Source organism: Colletotrichum fioriniae (genome assembly GCF_027942845.1).
Source record: "Colletotrichum fioriniae strain IMI 355084 chromosome Unknown scaffold_12, whole genome shotgun sequence".
NCBI classification, from domain to species: Eukaryota; Fungi; Ascomycota; class Sordariomycetes; order Glomerellales; family Glomerellaceae; genus Colletotrichum; species Colletotrichum fioriniae.
The window spans coordinates 409,836-435,824 of record NW_027076848.1 but is presented as its reverse complement, the minus strand read 5'-3'; the positions used below and the strand labels follow the sequence as shown (position 1 = coordinate 435,824).

Sequence of the window (25,989 nt, the reverse complement as noted above, 5' to 3'; positions counted from 1 at the left end):
GAGGAGGAGGAGCGGGGAAACATCGTCCGAAGCAGAGTAGCTCAAGAGCATGCCTTGCTTTTGGAAGCATGATAAGAGGGAAACAGCCTCAAGGTCAAGATGAATCGTGAACGGGACGGAGATCATACTCAAACTTTAGAGCAGCAACCATGCCCGGGAAGCCGGATACCAGCCCCACCATCTCCCAGGGCCGCAGGCTCAGACGGGAAGTGCGAGCAGCGCCGCCGCGGGCCTCGCCATTGTGCTGCTTCAGACGGCGCGGGGGGTTGGGCGTCGAGCCGATGTAGAGAGACGCGTGGCGTACGGTGGAACGGAGGATGTACACCGTGTAGAGGGCGGGGATGGGCTTGGACTGGACGGGCATGACTCGGCAGGGGAGGGTAGACGAAGTCAGGACATGTTGTTGTGCGACGTGTTTTGGGATGGAGGGACGAGAGAGCGGTTCAGACTCAAGACTCAGTGGTTGTGCTGGCCGCCGGGGCAGTCTAGACTCGTCTTTTGCTTATGGGCTCATACGTGGACTCGGGTTTGAGCGTGTGTCGGGGCGGTCGGGGTTGGGTCAGTGACTGAGTTTATCCAGATGGATGCAGGACCACAGGGCGAACACTGGAGGGAGAGGAGATAGTATGGGTGACAGGCTAGGCCAGACCAGGCTTGGGAGTTGCTTGAACACCTGTGCTATTGTTGGTGAACTTGGTATCAGTTGTGCTGGTTCGGGGTGCTGCTGGCAATGCGCGCGGGGCGATGGTACTGGACGACGCCGCGGTGAGAGAGAGCGGTGTGCGAGGCGAGGCGAGTTGCGTTCCAGGTCTGGATTCGGATCCTAGGTTGGTTGGATTCTTGGAGACTAACCGTGGAGAGCGATGTCGGCCGAGGGGTCGGAGACTCGGGTAACTGCACGGTGTTGATTGAAAGCGTGGGAGAGGGCGTGGGAGCGTGGGATGGTCGCGGAGTTTGAGTAGGTAAATTGAATCCCAAGTTTGGGGGGAGACGGAATTTTTTTGGCGTCAGGGTGACATTCGGCCAGGGACCGACAAATTGGATCTGGTCAGGTGAGAGCACCAGGTCTGGGGGGGTTAAGAATGCAACGCAGGTCACGGTGAGACGGATTGACGTGGGTGGTGGGAGTGCAGCAGTAGTAGCAGTAGCAGCAGCAGCAGCAAGCCACAGGTTACTGCAGGTTAGAAGCAGTGAAGCACCGTAGCACGAGGGTGCAAGGAAGTTGGAACAGAATGGAAAGGGAGTGAGAAATGAAGGTGAGTCAAACATGAAAAGAGAACCGAGATGGCCACCGGGGGGGGGCGGGATGTTGTCACGACTCACGGAGGAAACAAGCAATTTACAAGGGAAAATGTCAAAAAAAAAAAATTGGGGGGCCTACCTAGAACATTAATTTGGGATCCAATATTGATTCACTTTGGAAATCTGGATCAAATCTGTGTCCAAATTGGATGGCTGACTGGGCTGCATTGAAAATAGAAATGTTCGGTCGGGAGTTGAGGGGACGCTAGTCCTGTTTGGGACACGGGGAAGGCTATGGCTGCTTACCTGTTCTCACCTTGGGGCCTCACCTCACCTGTCTTCACCTTGTTTTTTTCTTCTTTTTTCCCTCTCGGTCGTATTTTTCTTGTCGGGGGATGCCAGGAAAGGCTTGGGAAGGCGTGGAGGGCCAGCCGATGACGGGAGCAGGGGGTAAGACACCGGGGAAGCTGACCCCAAGTCTTCCGCCTCGTCGTTCCTTCCGGTTGGCGGTTGGCGGTTGCACTTGCACCTGCACTTGCCTGCACCTGTACCTCGCACCTGTACCTCGCACCTGCACTTTTTGCTCCTGCCTCCTGCCTCAGTGCCTGCCGTTCGTGCTGTTCCTGACCATGTCTCCTGCCCTCCTACTGCTTCCAAAGGGAGGTACCTCCTGCCCTCGTACCGTTCGTGCCTTCCCTCCCCCTCCAGCTGAAGCATCGTCGCCCGGCTTCGTCCCTCGTCTTCCCCGGCTACCGGACCCCCACCCCCAAAGGCCCCAACATTCCCCCATGTTTTTCAATTTTAGATTCCCATGTCGCAACATTTCGTCCCGTGATGTGCAAAAAATGCCACCCTCGTCAGCTGTGTAGCTCGGGGGGTGAAGCTCTCCACGATGTACTTCGTACTCCGTACTCCGTACCTTACGGATAGCTTCCCCAGCTTCCCGTCAGCTTGGGGCCACGACACGACACTCCGACATCAGCGCCGACACCGACCATGGAACTCAACCAACGCTGCACTCCGCAACCGCAATCGTGGACCTCCAAGCTTCCAAGCTTCCGTCTAATTAACTACCTGCATGCACTCAGAACTCTTCCAAGCGGATGCGTGCCTGACGATGCCGGTTTCAACACGAGCAAACCCCCCTCTATACCGCTATTTACTTATTATTACTCACAGAACCACCAACCTTCCGCCTGAGCACGCCTGGCTACCAAGTGTCACTTGAGAGACCAAATGCTTCACTCAGATTGCCAAGGTGTACGAATGCAATGGGAATCGAGACGAATCGAGGGCACGGGTCCCCACTGATGCTGACAAGAGCATACCTAGATCATCTGCCATTACCTTACGAAGAGTAACGCATTCTACGCTGATTATCGAGCAACACACGTACACTGCGGATTTCAGGTATTCACGTATTCATCAGCACCTCGATGGCTGTGCCAATTAGTACCAAGCAAAGCACTCGGTCATACCAAGAGTTGCGTCAGTGCAGTGACACAGCCTGTGCGACAGAAGAGAAATTGAGCAATTGATTGACCGACCTGCGACTGTCGGCTGCAGTTGTGCAGCTCCAGAGGTCAAGGAGCAACGCACCCCAGATGCCCGAGCAAAGATTCCCCCTCTTCAGAAGAACCAAAAAGACCCGGAAAATGATGTGACCGGACGCACCGATGGAGGCTTCTAGAGACACGGACTGGAGCACTGGAGCTGCCACTAGAGCCGTACGGAGACAAACTACATACGGAGTATCCTGTTCAGTCGTTCCCAGCGCACATCAGTTCGCCTCCTGCCCTGCGTCTGGAGACACAATCGCCGCTCAATTCGCATCCGCCGTCACAAACCCACAGAATGCCCGTCAATTGGCGTCTTCCATTGGCACACAATGCCCGTGGCACGCGTGGATTGACGCTGGTCCCTTTGCTCTCGCTGATCCGATGAGGTCTGCCACGTTCGCCTGTTTCCGACTCGGGAGCGAGCAGCAGTAATACACAAGTCACACAATACTGTATGTATGCTGGATCACCAATGGCATTCCTCTCACCCCACGTTTTTGACTGTGCCCTCGAGAGTCTTGACCGAGTTTCCGAGACACGACAAAGCTTCCCCCCTTGTGCTGCTGCGAGCGAGCAGGCCTTCTGTATGAGGAATGCATGCGCGAGTGTAAATTGCAGACCACAGCTGCAGCCAAGCCAGCAGGCTCACTGCTGCGAAGCTATGCGAGCCGAACAAACAGCCACCAAACACACTTGTCAGCTTGTTTCCCTGGCAAAAGCCCATCGACTGTATGGCCAGAAAGCCAACAGCTTCCTCAACTGACTGGCGTAACGCTTGCGGCTTTACGGCTTTGGACCTGCCGACCACGGCGTTGGAGGCGTTAGGGATGGCTTGGGTAGTCGAATACGGGTTACGGCGTGCGGCGTGCGGCTTGCTACCCACACCTCATCTCTAACTTTGGAAGTTAATCAGTCAACAACCCACTGACACTTCAGATCAGTGCCCACCTATTCGCACCGTAAGGCAGTCAGCCTGCAGTTGGTGTGCAGCACCGCAGCACACCACTATGGCAGTTGATAGCCGAACCCGATTGATTCAGAGACGACGCGGCAGCAAAGGAAGCACCAGACAAGCACACCATCCTTGGACCGGGCAATTATCTGCAGTTGCGTGACAATAGAGGCCGGATGCTCTCAAAGCTCCGTGTGCGCCGAAGACGTCTGGTCATGCCGGAATACCACCAGGCCACCTGGGCAGGCAACGGATGTAGATACAAGTATCCGGCCCTTCGGTGGCAGCGGCATGCCAGCCAACCAGTTCACCACCTGGGCACACCGATGGTCACTGAGGGTGTCCTCGTGGATTGCAAAGAAAGCCAGCAGGGGCCACTCAGCACTCGCGACCTAGAGGGGTGTGGGCGCGTACCTGGGCCGGAGGAGGGGACCCCTATAATGGGATTTGGGAGCGCCGCCAAATACGGTCCATCCTTGCCGATCCCTAGGCCAAGGGTTCCAAGGTCAATCATGGAGCAGACTGGGTCTCGCTGGAGAAGGACTGTCACCGTCGCTGTTCGAGACGCCAAAATTCCCTGTCCTGGACCTGCTGCCAGCAGACGCACGCAGATGACCTTCCCTCCTGGGTTACCCTCAGTCTCTGTTGGTCTCTGTCGATTGCTGGGCACACAGAACAGCTTGGGACTAGGTATGGTTCTGTCTATCTACTACGGTGGAAGCTGTCAACGCGTCGCGAGGGACCGACTTTGCACGAGGAGTGATCTAGACCGCAGTCTATCTACTGTCCACGGCCGCTGCACGTTCTATGGCGATAGACCGACAGACCGATAGGTCGCCCTCCACCAACATTCAGCATACAGTCCGGCCCCCCCTCAGCCATGCACGTTTAACCAAGGAGAGGAGACGACCCGTGGGGGTGGATGAAGCAGGGCGGCAGGCGGATAAGGTGAGTGTGCCGTCGCACTAAGAAAAATCTTTTTTTCCTTCCATAATGGCGGGTGGAGGTGCCGTGATTATTCTGGACCCGTGTGACTGTCCCCCTTGGCTCACTGAAAGTTGAAACTAGGAAGAGTTGGAGCGAACTCATTTGCCTCACCGCCGCCGCGCTCGACCCGTGGCACGCATAGCTAGCTTTGTTACCGAAGAATAGTGAGTGTAGAAGTAAGGTGAGAGCGTGGTAAGATGGTGGCAGCTGCTAAAGTCCTATTTCCAGCCCTCGGTGCCCTCGATGCCCAGCCGGTACCTTCGCCAGTCGGTCTGTCTGTGTGCGATCTGAGCGAGAGGAGTTAAGAGTCTTGACTTTTGAGAGACGTATCTTTCCTATTTCCTGCGAGACTGCCCCTCGTCTCGTCTTGTCAAACACCATCTGAGAGAATCTCTACTTAAAATACCGTGTTCGAATAGTGTACACGAATATCAGTACGTACCTCGGCACCCCTGCTGCTCGCTGCCAAGTCCGGCTCGCACATCCCGCTGCAATCAGAAGTCTGGACTCTTTTCGTCTTTGCTTCCCTTCCACTCACTGGGACGGTCTGGGAGAAAGCCGCTGAAGGGACTTGGGTGATCCGTGTGCCACACACACACACACACACACACACACACCGAGAGACGAGAGAGAACGATAGAGGAACAGTGTGACAGTGACAGGCACACAGGTTGCCAGTGAATGAAAGAGTCGGAGATACAAGTGCCAATTACTGCCTTACTGTGTAAGTAGGTATGCAGAGTGGAAGTGGAGGGGTCCCGGTCTTCTCGCATATACACGCCCCCACCACTTCCGTCACACACCACCCACTTCTCCCACGCCACGCCACGCCCCCTGCCCTGCGGTCTGCGGCTTGCCCTTGAGGTGGTTGTCTTGGCTTTTTATTCCAAGGTACCGCCTGAAAGTACCCGACCGCCCGTTAAAGAAGCGTTGCTCCTCCGACTCAACTTGCTTCGACTCTGTCACTCTCACTCCGACAACCAACTCAACCCACTTCGACATCGATTCGAGACCATCGATTACGCCCATCTTGGACATTTCAACCGGCTTTTGTCTCGACAAGAATTCCACCCTGATGACTGGAATCTCGTGCTAGACGCTTTCTCCACAACCTTCGATCGGGCATATATCACCTAATGACCATTATCGACCTGGTTCTTCTTCGACAGCCTCTGCAAGCTGTCACATAAAGAAGTGAACTTCGACGACGCAAACCCGCCGAAGCCTATCTTATCGCAGCAATTTTTGGACAGAGATTCATTCTCTCAACCTCCAAACACACACACACACACACACACACCAACAAAATGATCCCCAGAGGTCTCACTTCCGCCTTCGGGACCCCGTCCCTCGAGATCGGCCAGATCCTGCTCGGCAATGCCAGCCGATACACCATTCAGAAGAAGATCCGTGAGGGCGTTTGGATTGCAACGTAAGCTTTACCACAAGAAAGTGTCGTTTAAAATGAATAAAAATACTTACAACACCTACAGTAACCCCATGGGCAACAAGTCCATCGTCAAGGGTGTCCAGGGTATCTCCGGAGCTCAGAACGAGCACAACGTCCTCCGCAAGTTCCAGGGCAACCCTTTCCTCCGCCCTGTTATCGACGAGATCCAGCAAGATGCGCCGATGATTGTGCTCCAGCACATGGACGATCATCTCTTGAACGCTACTATCAAGAAGCCCTTGACCAACCGCGAGATTCGCTTCGTTGCCCGCGCTGTTCTTCGCGGCCTCTCCACACTCCACAAGGATGGCTACGTTCACACCGATATCAAGCCGGACAACATCCTCGTCAACTACGCTTCGGCTTCTGAAGCTGACCCCGATCTTCGCTTTTCCGACGTTCAGATCGGTGACCTCGGGGCTTCCTACTCCGTTGACTCTGACGTCGCTACCAAGGGTTTCCTTATCGGCGCTCCCATTTGGACCAGCCCTGAAGTGCTCATGGAGGTTCCCTGGGGAACCGCCAGCGATATCTGGGCCTTCGGCTCCATGATGATTGCCCTTCTCCATGGCGGCGACTACAACCCCTTCCGCCCTACCAACGCTCGCTACCACGACCGCAGCTACATCTTTGAGGTCCTCCGCCAGCAGTCTCGACGCTTCGGTGCCATCCCCGAGACCTACCTTGAGCGGGCGCGTCCCGGCAAGGCCATGGCCGCCAAGGCATTGACTGTCGGCCGCAAGGTTGAGCCTCTCGACTTCCGCACCGCTTCTCACTTCATCAACCGCATTATGCGCATGGACGCTGCCGAGCGCCCTACCGCCGACCAGCTTCTCGAGGAGATGTCTGGTCTCTTTGAGGACTAGATCTCAAGACCCTCGACGGTCATTTACGATTATTGGAGACGAATGAAAGACATTCCCACAAGGGATAAACAGCGATTTTGTTTTTTTGTGTACCGGTAAACGGACACCAGCATTATTATACACATCAGGGGAAGAATTCCAGGACAGAACTTAATGAGGATGAAAAGCGGCGGAAGCCATTGTGCTTCGTTTTCTTTGTGTATTTGGGACACCTGGATACTACAGGCGGATTGTTTTTGTCATTTTCAGAGCGACATTTGGGTATCGCCTGAACGGATTACTCGGGGATTTGGGTCACACGGTCAACATGGGAAAAAGATCGCAAAGGGAAGACAAAAAAGTTACACACGGCAACTAGGGGAAAGCGAATGTTTTTGGAGCGATCAAAAGAAATCACCCCGGCGGTACTGTACAAAGAGATAGATGCCTTAGAATGGGCCATATTACATAGACAACCAACCCATACACACAGTGGCCTCCACGGATGGCTCACTTTGAAACCACACACATATATTCCGCTTTCATCAGTGATTCTCTGGTGACTAATTCTGTATCACGTCTGTCCAAGTTTAGCTCAGCTTTCAATTTTTGCTCAGTCGAAAAGTCCGTGATGAAGGTTTGCAGGAGAACTCTCCATATACTGCGAGCGTTTCATTACCCATAGCTTTTCCCCGTGAGATCTCAATGACGATGTTGAGCAAACCATGAGAAGCAACTTCTGCAAGTTCCAAATCGATGAATAAAAGCGATGTTCCAATATAGACGATGTTGGGACATATGTCTACGGTTGTTCCTTACATGTCTCCAGGAGGGTTGCCAAACAAAGGCTCACGCCGTCGTCGAGAATCGTACGTAGCTCATGAGGGTCGTCCTCAAAGATATTCATTTCTATGGTTGACATCGCCGCAATATGATTGTCGCTCATCCAAGTAAACCGCGATGCAAGTCCTTTTGATTTCTACATTTTACAATCTCCGTGGCGCGTCCTCGACTCAACGCGTCTCCCTGTCCTTTGGAATACTTGTACACCACGCCGTACCTAGGCCCCCTTACCCCTTTTGCTTCGTTCTCCAATGTAGTGCCACGTCTTTTACAAAAAGGCCCTGCTTCTGCAAATCATAGTACACCTTCTCAGGCATGACATTACCCTCGGCGTCCTCCATCTGCACCACGCTCCCCTCGTCAACCTTGGTCTTCTTGGCCTCCCGCTGGATCTTGTCCCACAGGTTCACCGCCTCCTCGATGCTCGTAATGTCACGGAAGAGACTGGTATTCGTAATACCGAGACACCGCAAGCCGTGAACGTGCCGCGCCTCGTTGAAGTGCTTGTCAAACGCCCGCCGACCCATGTAAACAAAGTTGCCGCAAATCTCGCACGGGAACTCCACGCCCAGCCCGTGCAGGCGGTACAGCCAGAACGGGATCGGCTTGCCGTCCCACGCGAGCGGTAGCTTGAGCGGGTTGTAAATCTTCTCCTCACCGTCCTCGCCGTCCTCGTCGTCATCCTCGCCGTCCGCGCCGCCGTTGTGGTGCGCCACGCCGCTGCCTGGCGCAGAGTACGACAGATTCATTATGTTTTCCAGCTCCTGCTGGCGCTCGCGCTCCGTCATGCCCTGTCTGCGCTCGACGTTTACGCGCGTGTCGCCGCGCTCCGTGCTCATTGCTGCCGCGAGGCGTTTGACGCGGTATTCGCGCTCCGCGATGGCTCGTTCCTTCAGCCTCGTTGCTGATACCTTGTTTGTGTTGCCGATGGTTTCTTCCTCCCCCTCTTCCTCGCGGCGCGCTTTCCTCGCTTCGGCGGCCTTGATGTGCTTCCTGCCCGTCATGTGTGATTTGTAGACGTTTTCGTTCTTGAACTCCTTTTCGCAGTCGTCGCACCAGATGGCGTCTGCCGAGCTGGTCTCTCGTGCATTACCATTCGCGCCGCTGCCGCCGCCGCCGCTCGTCTCCTTTTGCCAACCCGAGACCTCGTCCTTTTCCCACGCCGCTTCAAAGTCGCCATCGAATCCCAGAAACACCTTGTCGAGGTTCTCGAGCGGCCGCGTGCGCCGCATAAAGGACTCGAGGTACGACGCCAGCTCGCCGACGTATTTGAAGTACTGATCCGTCAGCTTGTCGCCGCGCTTCAGACCGCCGTAACCGGGTGCGAAGTTGTCAAACACCTCGAGGTACTGTAGGTACGACAGGCGCTTCACGTTGGGCAAGTTGAGATAAGCCTCGTGGGAGGTGTGCAGGTCAAAGAAGCGGCCGAAGCCCTCCTCACCGGTAAACAGGCGATCGACAATGTAGGGCATAACATCTCCATCGTCGAGCTTCTTGACGCGGTACCGCACCTCCGAGTTCTCGGCCTGTTCATTTGGGTATTTGGCGTGGTGCTCGCGCGCCGTCTTGAGCTGGCTGTAGAACTCCTCAAAGGGGTCCCCGGTACCGATGGTCTGGATCTCGCGGCTGCGCGAGCCGTCGGCGTCGCGGTAGATGTCGAGGAGCTTGACGGACTGGGATTGGATCTGATCGAGGAGCTGACCGATCTCGTGGTCACGGTTCAGGCGGTCGCGGATGTGTTTTGGTTCTTCGCTGATGCGGTCTGCGATGCCCTGCTCGAGGCGCTCGAGGTCCTCGTGGAGGTAGCGCTGCTCTTCGATTACGCCCATTGCGTCGTCGTTCGCCGCCGTCGCGCGCGATGGTTATCTGGGGGGAGGAAGAGGGCTGAGCTGGCACGGGTTGTTGCCGGATTTCGGGGATCTGGGTAGAGGCTGGGGGGACGAGGCTCTAGAAAAATCGAGATCGCAGCCTTTCTGGATGCACGTTTGCTGGTGAGCGGTCCACCGAATAAGGTCGCGCGTTAGCTTTGGGTTTTTTTTGCGATGGCAAGCTGCTCAGGGCACTGTGGAAACGAGTGATACCCTGTGGGAAAGCCAAAAGGATTCCCACGGTGTCGGCCCTCCAGATTTTCCGTTCCGGGCTTTGCAGTGGACGGAAGACAGACTTTCAGCGCTAGGTATAGCGAGTGGCCACTGACATGCCGTCGCGCTGTAGAAGCTTCAGCGCGCCCCTCTAAAATTTCCATCGGTCTGCTTGCATCGTCCGCCTACAAACCATCCACCAACACACGCATCTTCGTGGCACATCGTCTAAACAGCACCATCACTCGCCAGACCACCCGGTAAAATCAGCATCATGGCGGAAGGAAGCGGAATCGATCGCAAGGCGGAGGAAAGGATGGAGTTTTCGACCTCTAAGGAAGTGACGGTCCACCCGACCTTTGAGTCCATGTCTCTCAAGGGTAAGGCTGTCCACCACTATCACTGTACAAAATGCCATTGAACCAGCGCATACTGACATTTAGTTCCCAGAGAACCTCCTCCGCGGAATCTATGCCTATGGCTACGAGTCCCCCTCGGCCGTGCAGTCCCGCGCCATCGTCCAGGTCTGCAAGGGTCGCGACACCATCGCCCAGGCCCAGTCCGGTACGGGTAAGACGGCCACCTTCTCGATCAGCATGCTCCAGGTTATCGACACGGCGGTGCGCGAGACCCAGGCCCTCGTCCTTTCCCCGACCCGCGAACTCGCGACTCAGATTCAGTCCGTCGTCATGGCCCTTGGCGACTACATGAACGTCCAGTGCCATGCCTGCATCGGCGGCACCAACGTGGGCGAGGATATTCGCAAGCTTGACTACGGCCAGCACATCGTCTCCGGCACCCCTGGCCGTGTTGCCGATATGATCCGTCGCCGTCACCTCCGTACACGCCACATCAAGATGCTCGTTCTCGACGAGGCCGACGAGCTCCTCAACCGCGGATTCCGCGAGCAGATCTACGACGTCTACCGATACCTACCCCCGGCGACTCAGGTCGTCGTCGTCAGCGCTACCCTTCCGTACGATGTCCTCGACATGACGACCAAGTTCATGACCGATCCCGTTCGTATCCTCGTCAAGCGTGACGAGTTGACCCTCGAAGGATTGAAGCAGTACTTCATCGCCGTCGAAAAGGAGGACTGGAAGTTTGATACCCTTTGCGATCTTTACGACACCCTGACCATCACCCAGGCCGTTATTTTCTGCAACACCCGCAGAAAGGTCGACTGGTTGACGGACAAGATGCGCGAGGCCAACTTCACCGTCAGCAGTATGCACGGTGACATGCCGCAAAAGGAGCGCGACAGCATTATGCAGGACTTCCGACAGGGCAACAGCCGTGTGCTCATCTCGACTGATGTATGGGCGCGTGGTATCGACGTCCAGCAGGTCAGTTTGGTCATCAACTACGATTTGCCGAGCAACCGTGAGAACTACATCCACCGTATTGGTCGCAGTGGTCGCTTTGGACGCAAGGGTGTTGCCATCAACTTCGTTACCAGCGAAGATGTGCGCATTTTGCGGGACATTGAGTGTAAGTATTTGTCTATGAGATGTTGAGTGGTGAGATGCTGATTAAGATTATAGTGTACTACTCCACCCAGATCGACGAGATGCCCATGAACGTGGCCGATCTCATCTCTTAAGCAAATGGGTAATAGGAAATCAACAATGCTCAAATACTGTGCCGGCAGACGGCAAGGATGATCACAAAAGGCAGACGAGGAGGTCGTCATGCCAATGAGACAGCGGAGGAAGGGGGCTTGATTTTGAAGCAGGTGAGCAAGATACAGTTCGTCCTTTGGAGTCTATTCATGATTTGCTTACACATTCCTAAAAAGTGAAAAATCTAGATTGTCAATGAGAGGATCGCGGGCGAATGCAGGCGTCACAAAACAAGAAAGTGGACTGATGGCTTTGGGAAAATGTCATTATTCGTAGTACTATGAACAGCCGCGCGCTCTGCGCCGAATGGGTATACAACACATGATACCCTCCCACGCATTGTTTTGGTTTGCCGTTCCAACGCCATTTGAAATATGTGAAGCTGGTACTGCAGAAGAGCTCGGTGGCTCTCTGTTGCTTGATCGGCTGTGGTTGTGCTGTTCCGCACTTGTACGCGACTGGCGAATCTTAAAAGTGTTCGCTGCTAAAATACCCTCCCCGTCACTCCCCATGAACGCCTTGCCGTTTCCTGTTATACATGTAATTCATTAAATCCGATTCTCAGGCATAGGAGCAGAGCTGAAGCGCATGGACCGTACGGTCTGAGCGTACCGCAGCATCGACCCACGGGTCTTTGCGCCCTGCGGCGGCTGAAGCCTCGACTTCCTCACGAGCGTGGACGGCCACCGCAACGGCGCGCCGGCATCGACTTCCGCCAACCGGAACTCGTCACGGCTGCCTCGGCTGCCGCCCCGAACGCTGCTCCGCGGCGGCGGCTTCATCGCCTTCAACACGTTGACGTGCTCCTCGTGCTCCACCGCCTCTTCATAGGGGGAGAACTTGAGGTCGTCCAGGCTGGCAAAGGTATCCCTCTGCACGCGCGGACGGTTCGACTTGGTGCCGATGGTCAGGGGACGCTGGTAGTGCATCTCCGGGTCGCCGTGGGAGAAGTTCTTTTCCCATTCTTCGCGGCGGGCGGCGTCTGCTGCGGCGGCGGCGTAGGAGCTGTAGGAGCTGTACATAAGACCGCCGCCGGCGGTGTTACCGCCGGTCGCAGAGGCCATGAAGCGGGGGAAGAGGCGGCATAGTAGGGGTTTGAGGGTGGTGAGGCAGGCCGTCACGATGGCGGCGTGGACCTCGACGCAGGTTAGGTTTGCGATACGGACGGCGGACCAGGTTACATCCATCACTTGGAGGGGGGTCTCGTCTGTGTGGAAGAGGCGTACGAGGCGGACTATGGAGATTGCGCAGACAAGAAAGGCAAGGCAGAAGATGATGTACAACCCTGTCTTCTGCCGGCGGGGGAGACGCATGGTGTGGATGACGGGCAGAGGCAGGAGGAAGATGAGAAAATCGGTGGCGAGGTGGAGGCATGCGTTGCCCCAGAAGACGGAGATGGGGTGGCAGTAGACGGGCGGGTTGAGGGGGTCGTAGTCCCAGGTGGAGTGGAGGGGCACGCAGGTGGTGAGGATGCTGGCGATAATCCAGGCGTGGGAGAGGACGACGACGCCCAGGAGGATCTTGCCGAGGAGACGGATGGAGTCGTAGGTGAGGATGCGAATGTAGAGGAGTAGGATGGAGATCTTGGTCAGGGTGAGGCTGACGGAGTAGAAGAGGTTTGTAAAGATACCTGCCTCGATGTAGGCGGCGAAGGAGGGGTAGGAGTAGTACAGGTGTGAGCCGAGGCCAAAGTTGAGTTCTGTTGGTGTTAGTTCTAGTTCCAGTTCTCCTACTGACAGCAGGTTCTACTTACGAGTGATCATGCCTCCGCTGGTGGCGATGGCAAAGATGAGAGAGGCGAGGATGGTCCAGTCTTCCCACTTGACGGAGCGCAGGATCCTGGCGCGGGTGTAGAAGCGCATAGCAACAAAAGCGGTGGCCATGACGGCCGAGAGGACGGCGACGGGCACGACGGAGGCGCCATTCCACTCGTTTGGGTCGGGTCTCGGGAGGACGAGCCAGGGCGGGATCGTGGTGTTTGCTGCTACGGTTGTCGTCGCTGCTGCTGCTGAGGCAGAGGCAGAGCTGGGGACATAAGGGACGATGGAGCGGTGGGCCAGGAAGGGGAGGTCGCCGTAGGCCCGGGGCGGCATGTTTGCGTTTGAGGGCGGTTTGCCGTCTGGGCTGGATTTGATGCAAGATTTGTTTGGTTATGAGCACATTGTTGATCGAGTTGGTGAAGAGTGGTCCTAGGCGGCGTTTGATGAGTTATTCGTATGGTTTGAGAGAGTGAGAGTGAGAGTGAGAGAGACGTCGATGTTTCGAGGTGAGATGTTGAATTATTGCTGTGATATCGATTCGTACGCCACCGGTGGCTCGCACTTGGAGATAACCCGTCGACCAACGCGAGATCTAGCTCGTCATTGCTGATGTCGATATCAAGAAGAGTTGCTGAGATTCACAAGACGACAAAAGAAACGATCGAAATGTCTCAAGGGGGGAGACGAAATGGCGGGTCACTCGACCTTATACCAGCAGGGCCATCCAACCACCAACACCAAACAACCCCTGTTGATCTCGACCAGGCCCATGAAGGAGACGAGGCAGACTGAGAGTGAAGGGGGCCGGGGAGAGAGAGACAGAGAGACAGAGAGGCAGAGTGGGAGACAAGAAGTGGCCGCGATGTGGCCGCGCACCGGGCCAGGGGTTGATGAACCAGGGGTGAAGGAGTGGATTAGATTCTGTGACGGGCGACAGACGCAAGAACCCATGTCCTTTCTTTCTCTCTCACTGTGAGAGCTCTCCCCGTTGGTGGCCGCATTCTGGTCTCTGCGGCCTTGGGAAGCCGCCGGCAGCCCCAGATTTTCGGGAGAGTGTCCCGCTGGACGAGGGTGGATGCGATGAGGGAACAGAGCATTGGTTGGGTTTGGATAGCCGGCCCATGAACCAATATGGCCGCGGCTGAAGTGGTTGCAAGCGGTGGAGAGACGGCACCAGCTTGCCAGGGTACGGAGATTTTGTGCGTGATGACTGGTCACTGGCCACTTCTCCCAAGGATGTTTGGCAGGGGTTTGTGATGATGGGTGCCGGTTTGGTTACATGTTTGTGGTCGTGGTGTCATGTCCGGGCCGTGATGAGGGCAGCAGATCTCTCAGTCTGGACTGGTCTGTATTGATGCGTGCGATTGGTGCGTTGAGTGAAGTGGTGACTGATGAGGAGGCCTGGAGGATGTTCTCGCCCTTCCCATATTGGAGGACTGGTTATGAGCATCGCCGACACTCGTTAGGCGGGTATATGTGCCGAGGTAATCGTACGGATAGGTACACCAGTTTTCCTCTCAATGTATCCCCATTTACGGACAAGCTCAAGTAACGCCGATGAATCATGAAGGGCTATGTTCGTAGACCGGACAGATTAGACATTCTCACCGACGGGCCATGAAGTTGGGACGCGTCAGACGGGCGGCAACGACAACAACTTTGTTGTCGTTTACGGCGAGGGCCATCCTAGAAGAGACAACGAAGATAGTTTCCCAGGCATTTGGGTCGAAGCCAAGGCCAGATCAGCAGAGTTACGGTATTCGTACCGGACAGTAGGTGTAAAGACTGTAAAGAAAAGCTACGGAGGACAGGTGTGAGACCACTCGGCCGGCCAGGAACGGCCTCTCTGTAGGAGACTGTGCCTCTCGGACCATTTTTTGAGATGGGCCTAGGGGTGACAAAGGCCTTGCGTGGTGAGAGCGTTTCAGCTCCGGCTTGCGATCCACAGGGTCCGACATGGGGTTGGCATCGGAGGGGAGGGTATATAGAGTCGTCGGTTCAGTTGTTATTGTGTGCCTGTCTAGGACTCTACTGGTACGCTCGGTTCGTCAGGCAGGCCTTAAATACATTAGACTTTGGGTCGCAGTGAGACGGGCACAGGTCAAGCAAGAGGACGTGAATGGCGTGAGCCGATGGGAGTGTTCGTGCCAATATCGGGTGAAGGGACGGATAATACAGTGAATGGTGGAATGGTGGAGGCGGAAGAGTGAGTGAGTGAGTGAGTGGGTTGCAGGTCAGATGAGCGAGCGAGTGAGTGACAAGTACATGAGTGAGGGGGACCCGAAGAGTGAGTTGAGTTCGAGGTGAAGGTGAGGGAGGGCCTTGCCATCCACAGGTGAGACACTGCCGAATTTACCTAAAGAGAAGACAAGCGACAGGCGAGACACTGTGCGTCCAGGGATCTTCCCCCCTTCTTTGGGCTGTCTCGGGGCGCATCTGGCTGCGATGCCCCTGAAGCTAAGCGACTGACGCGGACGAGGCTCCGGGCGGGGTGCTCACTCACACTGCCTTGGACTGCGCTGCACCTGTCTGCAATGTACCTATTCAGGTAGTGTACCTTTTCAGGTATGTAGAGCCTGCAGGTCGGTTCGGGAGGATTGCAGCGACCCGCCGCCCAAAAATAACACCGCGATGGCCTCAGCTCAGTGCCTGTGTGATTTGGTAAGCTCTGCAAAGTACGTACCGTAATCGTAGGCACCTGGATTTAGGCACTTTTTGTTATTTTTTGAAAGGACCTGGAGGATAGGAATCACAGTTGCGAATCTTCCAATCTTCATTTCTTTTCCACTTTAGGCTTTAGCCTCTTCAATTTTTATCTTCTCATCTTTTCCTCCTCTGGTCCTCATTTCCACACTTCAATAAGCTTCCAAATAGAGTAACTCACGGCACAAGCGACATGAAGATTGCCCACTGAAACTTTCCGCCTCGTATTCTGCTTCACACCTTTTTCCTCAGTAAGGTAGCTTATCGCTAGCTGCACGATTTACAGTTGCCACTACGCTTGGCTGAGTCCTGTCATTGCGACGTTAGTACACCCAACGCCGTCTCATCGACGCGTCTCTTTGAGCTTAATTCTCTATCATGTAGACCAATGCAGACTAATGTACAAATAGGTAGTGCCTGAGCATCCGAATACGGTGCCGTCTAAGGCGTCTAGAACATATCCTATAAAACTCTCACGGTTTTCTGCTCGGCAAAACTCGCTCATAGTTGGTTGCCAAGTTGTATCCGTACACTGACAGTGACACTGTAACAAGCCAGTGGACAGTCACGACTCACAACCCTTCACCCATGTCGGTTCTGCCGACTAAGACTGGTCCACGGAGGGACCACCGAGGGATCGGTGCTCATCTGTCCCAAACCATCTCTCACACGCCAGCCGCAGGAAATTGATGAACATCTTACGTGCTGCTGGCTGCTGTCACAGGGGGTGCTGCCCCCCCCCAGCAACCGTGGCTGTGAAGGAGAAGACAAGCACATTCAGCCACTCTTCTACGCCGCTGAATCTTGTGGATGGATAGACTAAGCATTGATTTGCTCGTTGCTAGCCAACGTTTATTCCTAACATGGCGACTGTTACAAGAGCAAATCGCCCTCTGTAGAAAGAAAAAAAAAGTGCCCGGTTTCGACGAGACAGATATGAACTTTGGCCTCTTCCAATTCCACAATGGTGCAGAAACGAGAAACGACCCGAGCAGAAAAACCTCACGTCAAGGCGCCAATACCACCTCGTATAGTATTTCTCAAAGCTTCAATATGGCTGCCGGATGAATGCCAAAACGGCATCTTTCGGCTCACGACAAGGAAGAAAAATGCCCATAGCGACGACTCAAGGAACGTACCAAAGACCCTCAGAGGCCCGTTGAAACGCGCGCGTCTGGCGTCAAGCCCACGTCGCAAGAGGTCCAGATCGCCCGTCTGAACCGCTCGACTCGAGGTCTGCGTATGATCCACGCGTTGCCGAATGGCAAAATGATTCGATGCATAGCCAGCCGCGCCTATGCATCGGGGCCTTTGCCGACTGACTAGTCGACAGGAAACAGGTCCTTCTATGCAGAGAAGAAGAAGGAGAAGATGGAATATCATCTGGCCGACATTCTCAGGGTCTGGGTGCAACGCCCGTGCCATGTCTGACCGGCAGATGCGACGGTCTTGAGATTGGCTCTGAACTCTAAAGAGAACCGACGGGAGGGTCCAGTATCAGAAGTCTCGTGCTGGCGACCTCGTCTGATCTATGCCTCTACCCCTAAGTGGGGATAAAGTCTACTTGATACAGGCACAGCTGAAAGATCTTCGGGAGTAGCTCCCGAGCCACGATAGGGCACACTGAAACCGCTTCTTCCTCTTCTCTGGGGGAAAATCATTGTTTTGACTGCTACGGTAATCTGCTCCCGAGTAGGAGAATGAGTCCATCGTCGTCTAGTCCTCACAACAAAGCTCGAGAGCACGACCATCCAGAGAAACAAGTCGTTTGGTTCCGGAAACAACCTTCATGAGCTGTAATCCGCCTTCAAAGCGGCAATAGCTTCGGCACGCAGGGCCTCCCGTCTGCTTTGACTCTGGGGGTCATAGTACGGCCTCTCCCCGAGACTCACGGCACGAGAGCCCTGCCTCTCCCCGAGGTCGTCCACGATGTAATCCGGCGTCGCGGCGTGGTAGGCCGAGCGGTTGTCCCAGATGGCGACGTCGTTGGGGTTCTGCCAGCGGTGCCGCACCTGCAGGTCGTGGTTCTCGATGATGAGCTGCACGAACCAGTCGAGGAAGTGCTTCGACTCCTCATCCGACAGGCCGTTGATCTTTTGGACATGGAGGCCGACGGCGAAGACGCTCTTCCAGCCCGTCACCGGGTTCGTGCGGATCACCGGGTGGATGGCTTCCAGGAGCTCGCCCACGTTTTCAGGCGCGCCGCGTGGTTCGGAGTAGAGCTTGAAGCCGTTCTTCTCTGCGGTTGCGTTGAAGCCTGGCTGGGCGTACGTGGCTGTCATGCCGTCGAAGAACTTTTGGAGCGGCTTCGATATCCGGTCGTATACTTCGTAGCCCGAGGCCCAGAGCGTGTCTATGTTTTGGTCAGTACAAGTGTGCGCCAAAGTTGGCGGCGAAAGCTCGAAAGTGCTCACCTCCTCCCGTCTTGGGCAGCTGTGTCAGACGCAGTAGGGCATAGTCGCTTGGCACCGGCTCAAAGGTGATATCGGAATGCCACTGCGACCTCTGCGTCTGCTTCTTGGTGTAGTTTAGGAAGCGGTGGATGCCCAGCCTCTTGGCCTGCGCCGACGAGATGACGCTGATCTCATCGTCCTTTGTGTCGCCGCGGCCGGAATTGTTGACGGGGTGAATATGAAGCTTCGAAGTCGAGGGCTTCCCGGATAATTCGCCAAGGCGTTGGACAAGTTCCTTTTGGAGGTCATTGTCGATGTTGTCCTGCTTGCGGAAGAATACGACACCGCGCTGCGAAACTGTGGTACTTGTGTCAGTATAGGAGATGAGTCTCTTGGTGAAGGCATTGCTCACTGGTGATTGCTAGGTCGCGAAGTAGTTCGTCAGAGTTGGGCGCACGCAGCAGCTCCTTGAGATCGAGAGTCGGGTACTCGCGGCCGATGACGGGCGTCACTTCGAAGTGCTCAAACTGATCGAGAACCCCAGTAGTCTTGAGGGGCTCTTTGTGGTCTGTCCGTACTTCTGGGAGCGCCTCATCTAGCGGCGGAAAGTCGTCTGCGTATACTGCCTCCTTTGATTGTTCTTTCGATGGCAAATCTTTCGCCTTGGAGTCTTCGACCTGCTTGGCGGCAGCCGTCTCTGTTGCGGATGGTGGCATTTCTGAAAATATTGTAATGATTATGACGGCAGCTCAAAGAAAGGAATTTGTTTACTACATCTGCGACACTTTCCATCGTGAGGTTGAAGAGGGGTCTTGGACATGTCTTATACGCCCTTCCGACAACAATCACCACACCACCACCGCGCGGGCCGTGGAAAAGGCGAAAGTTTGCGCGACATCACACCATATGCAACTCGGATTCTTCAATTGGGTTGTCGGTATGCATGCGGGGGTCAACAGGATTCGAGAGCAAAAGACGGGACGACTACCGGTAGAAACGGGCGAATGACGGGTCGCCGGAGCTCGGCGGCACATGTCGAGGCCGAATCGGAGCCGTGTGTTGGCTTCCCACTCGTCCGGTGTACCCATTCCTCCATACTGTTTGGGGTAGCTTTTGGTCTTGGCTTCGGTGTCGATGGGCGGGGTAGACCAATGAGATTTGGGCGGCGTTGGCACTTGGAGCGACATGGTTTATGGAGATGGGATGAGTTGGAGGTTGCATTGTCTGTGGCTAAGCAGGTTGGAGCCGTTGTGGTATCGATCGCGAGGCTTTGGTTCAAGGGGACCTTCAGATGAAGCTTGTTCCAAAGACAATGTGTGCCATGCGGGATCTGATAGATTCTTCATTTGGAATATGTCAGGTAAGATGAGAAGGGTCGAGCTTGACTGGAGGGACCTTTAGACACTGGATAAGTGATGATGAACTGAAATCGTATTTCAAGTGACATCGAATTCAGTGTCAACCGAGTAACCAATTGGGTTGACAAGGGTTGCACAGTTACATTTTGATCGAGCTGAAGCAATAACTTAGAATTGAGTAGCGCAAGCACAACATCTAGGGAACGTTGACTGAGTGCCGTTGTTGTCTTACATCGGCTCCGGGTTCAGATGTGGGCATCGTTCTTGATAGCCGGAGATTTCAATCGCCCCAAGGTAGACGGGCTTGGCGGCGACCGGCGGCTGTTGAATCAAAGACCAAAGAAGCCTTATCGTGAATAAAAAACCGCACCTTTCTATGACCATAGCTGTTGACAAGCTAATCATTGAAGGCGGGTTTATGATTTACGATGACGGAGATGGGGAGAGACTAAGCGTCGATCCACGACTGCCCGCCGACGTCATCGACCTGTCACCGATGTCATTGCTCTAGAGCTTTGGAGCTCTCTGCGAAAGACAAATACTTTGCGACGCGGAATTTCACTGTGAATGTCTACAATCGCATAATTCGGATTTCCTCAGACACTCATTGCACTTCTAGTAGTGTAAATCTTACTCGTTCGAAGAACAAACACCTCAGACCAAAGCCAAAATGTCATCCTCAGCACCATCCCAACCCCCAACATCAGAAGCCTACAAAACAGCCTCAAACCCAACAACCCGCAACCCCGCCGAAAATGCAGCAGCACACGATGCCTCGGACCGCGAGACCGCCGCGCGCGACGCAGCACTAGGTCGCACGCCCTTCCCGCAATCCCAGTCCCGCTCCGTCGACGACGCGACGCCAAGTTCGCTAGGCGCAGGCGTACACTCCTCCGGCCCCGTGGACGAGACGGAGAGGCGGAATACCGCGTACGCGTCTGAGGGTGGTAGCAGCAGAGAGTTGGAGAACCCTAACGTCGAGGCTGAGCAAATGGCGACGCTTGCGGAGGGCAAGGTTGCTGATGCGGTGGAGAGGAAGAGTGGTACGCAAAAGGTGCCAGGGCAGGAGGTTGTCAACGAGGAGTTTGGTAGTGGGATTGAGGAGTGAGTATCCCCCTCTTCAGAGTCATGGATGGTTGGAACAGGTGAGTAAAGTGAGCGAAAATACAGATTATTAACCGATCGAACAGGAAGAAGAAGGAGCAGCAGGAGGCAAGAGATGCAATTAAGAAGGCAAGGAGCGAGGGGGTGGATGTTGATGGTGGTATTGGGAGACAATGAAAGCATATGTGAGGGAGGCTGCCAATGAAGAACTACCACCTACTTGCCGTTTAGACAAACGCAGCACCGTGCCACGTTCATTTTACGTTACATGGTCATCCATTAAGCAAATTTCACGCACGTCTGCAGCAAAGCAGTTGTAAAGATGTCCTCGACCCAAAAAGCAAAAGAGTAACTCTCCCCTTCCAGAATCGAACTAGAGACCTTTCGATGACAATGTAACCATTACAGTCGAACGTGATGAACCAACTACACCAAGGGGAGTGTCGGAGCTAAAGCTCCGCTCGGTGTTAAGTCTCGAGAGGGCTGACGGATCTAAGTAGGCTTCGATTTGAGAGCGGGGTTCGTTCAACCCACCAAAGTCAATTCGAGTTGTCAATTAGTTGTGAGCCGACATCGGGTGTTTTCTCAGCAATCAAAAGGCTCTTCTCCTCTCTGCAGTGTCTGTAACCGAGTTGACGAGAATCTAGAGTTTGCATTTTGGGGGTTGTTGCTATGGACTGGCAGAAGAGAGTATTTCAACAGGGCCCACAACTACGGGGTTAACAAAACACCCCTCAAGGGGAGGCACTAATCACTCCTGTAACAAAGTATCTCTCTCCAACACCTAGTCATTTCTACTGTCTTGCTATGCTTCTCATGATCCAACTTACTTTCAGAGGGACTTGTCGGAGTTCAAGCCAAATCGGCGACTGTCTCCTTTCTCTCTTCCTCTCTTACTAATACCATGGCTTATGTCTCCGCCCGCATGCATGCGGCTGTGTCTGGCGGGGTTCTCAAACCCGCTTGCGAGCATCGTGAGCATCCCACAGCGGCATCAAGTGTCGCACCCAATACAGGGCGTTTAGCTCAGTGGTAGAGCGCCCGCTTTGCATTCACCTAGTGTCTGCGGGAGGCCCAGGGTTCAATCCCCTGATCGTCCAGAAATAACAACATCACAACTCGTGGCGTTGATCTTTTGCTTTTTTAAATGTGGTTGTGGTTTGCTTTCATATGAGTTGTTTGGGTAACTCTGCGCTGCCAGCGGGGTGATCCCTGTTTTCTTTGTGCAGACTCAAGAGTCAAAAGTCTCGTGCAGCCATCCCAACACATCCTCTCCAAACACAACCGGCTTCTCAAGAAAAGCCCAATGACCGCCTTCCCTCGTCATACTCTTGACATCTGGCAGCACTCCAGCGGCGATGCTCCGCTCAAGTAATTCAGGTCTGCACACGTAGTCCTGTTTCCCGCCCCAATAGAGCACCGGCACGCGACCGTCTTAACATCCTCGCTCAGCATCCTCTCCGACTTATCCTGGATCCCGGAGCCCGTCACAGTGTAAACACATCTTGACGCGGCAAACCCGCCGTCTCTGCTGTATCGCTCCATAAAGTCGGCTCTATGCTCCGGTGTAGCGAACGGTAGCGTCGGTTGCATGCGGCCTCTGGTGATGAACTCACCCATCTTGCCGGGCGTGCACCAGTTCTCGAGCCAGGTTTGCGGCTCGCCGAAAGTGACACTATATACAGACTCGAGGTTCTGATTCATGAGGTCTACCGAGTCCTCGGCGAGGAAAAAGTGCCAGTACTCGAAGATGCCAACGCCGAATGCCCTCCTCGTCGTTTCGTTGACCGTTTCGAGATCAAAGTGGCCAGTGGGTGGCATGTAAGGAACGTTCAACGTGACAAGGCCGCAGGTGCGATCGGGGTGAAAGTTGTACAGCCGTTGGGCGATGAGGCAGCCCCAGTCATGGCCGAGGGCGATGACTTTGGTTAAGCACTCGGTGTCGAGAATCTCGACAGCATCGGCTGCGACATGGTGCCATGCGTAATCTTCTGGGTCGGTGGGCTTCGACGTATCACCGAAGCCGAGGTTGTCCAGCGCCACGACGCCGAAGCCATTTGGGATGAGGTAGTTGTTGATGAGACCGGCCCAGAGACGCGCCGTGTCAGGCCAGCCATGGAAGAGGAGGAGGGTAGGCTTGGAGTTGCGGGTGGGCGAGGTGTAGTAGGTGTATATGAATGCCACGAGAGACGTCGAGCGTCTTTTTGGCCAACGGCGAAAGGTCCGGAGCTGCCATTTTCAGGAACCAAAACGAGGTTTCTTGGGTCTAGCTTGAACAGATTTCGTCGTCATCAAAAGCAAATGGAGATGATATATGTAGGGGATTCCCTCGGAGCATTGCTGGCTCACACAAACTTCTACCACCCAGTCCCGAGGAACCACATTTCGAAGCTTCGCTCGTGATGCCTCTGGGTGGCTTACTGGTTTAAGTCAAAGGCGCAAATCTTACGCCGAGAGTTTTGCTCTACTATTGGATATGAGCTGTGAGTACTATCGGCCTTCGAACTTTCGATGAAGCTGTTCTGCCGGACGGCTTCGTGCCTACGTTGGGTTGCAGCATTGCTGACCCGATTGGAAGCCCTCTTGCGCTGACAGCTTACGGGCGGGGGGTATGACGCCGGCTGCGGCCAGTGACTCAACCGGCAGATTGAAGTGGAATTCAACCAAGCATTTGGCACGTTGCGCTCAAGTCTGCAAGTTAGGTAACAATCATTCATGAAGTCTCTACATCTCGGAGTGCTCTTAGGCAAAGGCAGGTAATTGTATCCAGTCCAGCACGAGTCCTGAGGTGATGATGCTCACCCTTCTACATACTGTCTAGGCTCCAATCAGCCGATAGTCAGTCTGCACATTTCTACAGGATGAAATCATCTTTGAGTGGACCCATTAAACCTGAGTTCTCAAGATGAATGATTGTAAGAGTGAGATGTGATGGGTTGAGCAGAGGTGAGATGAGATGAAATTCGCTGAGAACAACAAGTGATAAGGTAAGCCCAGATGACGATGGGGGCCCGCGCGTGATGCTCACACACACATAAACGACCCCGCACCATTCACGCCGGGTTCCACAACTTTAGTCACAACAACACTCGGCGCCGCCTCCAACTGCGGGACGGACATCATTGGTTTCCCCATCACACGCCGGCGACATGACGAATTGGAAATCCGGAGCTTGCTTTGTGCTGGCCGCGGGCCGGGCCGTTGCCGCCGGACTTGGTCTGCAACATCTCGCGGGCCACGAGGCTTGGAACGCGCTGCAGTCGGCTGCCCGGGCGGAGTCAGAGTCTCAGGTGGACATTGCCTCGGCTGCTTTTGCGGAGCAGTACCCAGAGTACAACCTCTCCGTCCCTGTTGACCACTTCCACAACGACTCGCGATACGAACCGCACTCGGACGAGTCTTTTGACCTCCGCTACTGGTTCGACGCGAAACACTACCGCAAGGGAGGCCCTGTAATCATCCTCGCCGCCGGAGAGACGGACGCCAAGGAGCGTCTGCCGTTCCTCGACCACGGCATCCTTTCCATTCTTGCCAAGGCCACCGGTGGCGTCGGTGTCGTCCTTGAGCATCGCTACTATGGCAAGAGTTTCCCTGTGCCCGACCTCAGCACTAAGAACCTCCGCTTCTTGAGCACCGACCAGGCCCTCGCCGATACGGCCTACTTTGCGAAGCACATCAGCTTCCCTGGTCACGAGGACTTGAACCTTACCGCACCTGGTACGCCCTACCTTGCTTATGGAGGCTCGTACGCCGGAGCCTTTGCCGCCTTTCTTAGGAAGCTCTATCCGGAGGCCTTCTGGGGCGGCATATCGTCGTCGGGTGTCACAGCAGCCATCATCGACTACTGGGAGTACTACGAAGGTGCTAGGCTCTTTTCGCCAGGTGACTGTGCCGAGACAACCCAGAAGCTCACCGAGGTTGTCGACAAGATTCTGCTTGGGAAGTCTGACTCCGACAAGAGCCAGCTCAAGGATCTCTTTGGCCTAGGCCCTCTTAAAGATGATGATTTCGCCAGCACCTTGTCGTACGGCATTTCGGGACTGCAGTCAACCAACTGGGACCCTGCCCAGGATACCACCGCTTTTGGAACGTACTGCGCCACTATCAGCTCAGATAGTGTCCTCTTTGGCAGCACCCGCCATTTGAAGTCGTCGGTGGACGAGTTGCTCTCCGCCAGTGGCTCAGACGCCAAGTTGACAAATCGCATGCTCAACTATGTCGGTTATGTCAAGGACTACGTTAAGAAGGGTTGCAAAAGCGGAGACTTGGTCAAGTGCTTCTCGGGCCGCAACAGCGAAGAACACCGAAACACCTCTATTCGCCAGGGACCTGGCCGCAGCTGGATCTACCAGGTTTGCACAGAGTGAGTGTCTTCAAGCCAGCGAGTTTGATCAATTGTTAACACCTCTCGCAGATGGGGTTACTTCCAGACTGGATCAGGTGTGCCTGACAACGAGCTTCCCCTCATTTCGCGCCTCATCGACGTCGACTATAGCTCCATCTACTGCCGCGAAGCCTTCAACATCACCGAGCCCCCCAACGTGGACGCCATCAACAAGCACGGCGGCTTCAACTTTAGCTACCCGCGTGTTGCGATCGTCGATGGTGAGGCTGATCCCTGGAGAGCTGCCACACCCCACAAAATCGGCCTGAACCGCAAGTCGACGACCAGCGAGCCCTTCCTTCTCATCGATTTGGGTGTCCATCACTGGGATGAGAACGGATTGAAGCCGGAGGATGTCACGCCGGACTTCCCACCTGCGTCTATCAAGAACGTCCAGGCTCAGGAGGTCGAGTTTGTCAAAGCTTGGATGAAGGAGTGGGAGGAGGCACAGAGCCAGGACATCGCTAAAGGAGGTATGTTTTCCAGCGGTCATGTATCATTCGGTAAGCTGACGAGAGCAAAAGAAGTGTCCGAGGAACTTTAGTAGAAGTCACTGTGTGAAGGGGTTGAGATGGCGACGCCCGTCGAATCATCATTACATTCATGCTTCCTCTGCCTTTGGCTGGAACAGTTAGTTACTAGAAAAGCTTTACATTGAATGAAACTAGAAATATTGTCAATACACAACTACTCAATCAGATCACTG

At 54.7% G+C, this 25,989-nt stretch overlaps 9 protein-coding genes and 2 non-coding genes across 11 annotated transcripts; 5 read left to right on the top strand and 6 right to left on the bottom strand.

Moving 5' to 3' along the window:
• Positions 1–94: 94 nt before the first annotated feature.
• SLX1 (Slx4p interacting protein) lies at positions 95–364 on the bottom strand (the record flags this gene model as incomplete). Its single annotated transcript, XM_053195957.2, has 1 exon — positions 95–364. One exon carries the CDS (start codon positions 362–364, stop codon positions 95–97), a length of 270 nt encoding a protein of 89 aa, XP_053046690.2.
• A 5,683-nt stretch (positions 365–6,047) lies between these two features.
• N0V96_009326 (uncharacterized protein) lies at positions 6,048–7,056 on the top strand (the record flags this gene model as incomplete). Its single annotated transcript, XM_053195956.1, has 2 exons — positions 6,048–6,172; positions 6,234–7,056. The coding sequence occupies 2 exons, from the start codon at positions 6,048–6,050 to the stop codon at positions 7,054–7,056; spliced, it is 948 nt and encodes a 315-aa protein (XP_053046689.1).
• A 1,049-nt stretch (positions 7,057–8,105) lies between these two features.
• On the bottom strand, positions 8,106–9,707 carry sap61 (Pre-mRNA-splicing factor sap61; the record flags this gene model as incomplete). The annotated part of the gene is made up of 1 exon (XM_053195955.2): positions 8,106–9,707. One exon carries the CDS (start codon positions 9,705–9,707, stop codon positions 8,106–8,108), a length of 1,602 nt encoding a protein of 533 aa, XP_053046688.2.
• Positions 9,708–10,233: 526 nt separating this feature from the next.
• Positions 10,234–11,562, top strand: FAL1 (RNA helicase; the record flags this gene model as incomplete). Its single annotated transcript, XM_053195954.1, has 3 exons — positions 10,234–10,339; positions 10,410–11,450; positions 11,504–11,562. 3 exons carry the CDS (start codon positions 10,234–10,236, stop codon positions 11,560–11,562), a joined length of 1,206 nt encoding a protein of 401 aa, XP_053046687.1.
• Positions 11,563–12,129: 567 nt separating this feature from the next.
• Positions 12,130–13,674, bottom strand: N0V96_009323 (uncharacterized protein; the record flags this gene model as incomplete). The annotated part of the gene is made up of 2 exons (XM_053195953.1): positions 12,130–13,280; positions 13,335–13,674. The coding sequence occupies 2 exons, from the start codon at positions 13,672–13,674 to the stop codon at positions 12,130–12,132; spliced, it is 1,491 nt and encodes a 496-aa protein (XP_053046686.1).
• Positions 13,675–17,831: 4,157 nt separating this feature from the next.
• Positions 17,832–19,153, bottom strand: N0V96_009322 (uncharacterized protein; the record flags this gene model as incomplete). Its single annotated transcript, XM_053195952.1, has 3 exons — positions 17,832–18,397; positions 18,459–18,794; positions 18,850–19,153. 3 exons carry the CDS (start codon positions 19,151–19,153, stop codon positions 17,832–17,834), a joined length of 1,206 nt encoding a protein of 401 aa, XP_053046685.1.
• A 1,312-nt stretch (positions 19,154–20,465) lies between these two features.
• N0V96_009321 (uncharacterized protein) lies at positions 20,466–21,076 on the top strand (the record flags this gene model as incomplete). Its single annotated transcript, XM_053195951.1, has 2 exons — positions 20,466–20,899; positions 20,986–21,076. The coding sequence occupies 2 exons, from the start codon at positions 20,466–20,468 to the stop codon at positions 21,074–21,076; spliced, it is 525 nt and encodes a 174-aa protein (XP_053046684.1).
• A 176-nt stretch (positions 21,077–21,252) lies between these two features.
• N0V96_009320 lies at positions 21,253–21,340 on the bottom strand. The gene has a single exon. It is a non-coding gene; the product is annotated as a tRNA-Tyr (tRNA).
• A 574-nt stretch (positions 21,341–21,914) lies between these two features.
• On the top strand, positions 21,915–21,999 carry N0V96_009319. The gene has a single exon. It is a non-coding gene; the product is annotated as a tRNA-Ala (tRNA).
• Positions 22,000–22,130: 131 nt separating this feature from the next.
• N0V96_009318 (uncharacterized protein) lies at positions 22,131–23,459 on the bottom strand (the record flags this gene model as incomplete). Its single annotated transcript, XM_065758612.1, has 3 exons — positions 22,131–22,281; positions 22,320–23,099; positions 23,431–23,459. 3 exons carry the CDS (start codon positions 23,457–23,459, stop codon positions 22,131–22,133), a joined length of 960 nt encoding a protein of 319 aa, XP_065612677.1.
• A 589-nt stretch (positions 23,460–24,048) lies between these two features.
• On the top strand, positions 24,049–25,827 carry N0V96_009317 (uncharacterized protein; the record flags this gene model as incomplete). The annotated part of the gene is made up of 3 exons (XM_053195949.1): positions 24,049–25,262; positions 25,314–25,756; positions 25,808–25,827. 3 exons carry the CDS (start codon positions 24,049–24,051, stop codon positions 25,825–25,827), a joined length of 1,677 nt encoding a protein of 558 aa, XP_053046682.1.
• Positions 25,828–25,989: the final 162 nt, after the last annotated feature.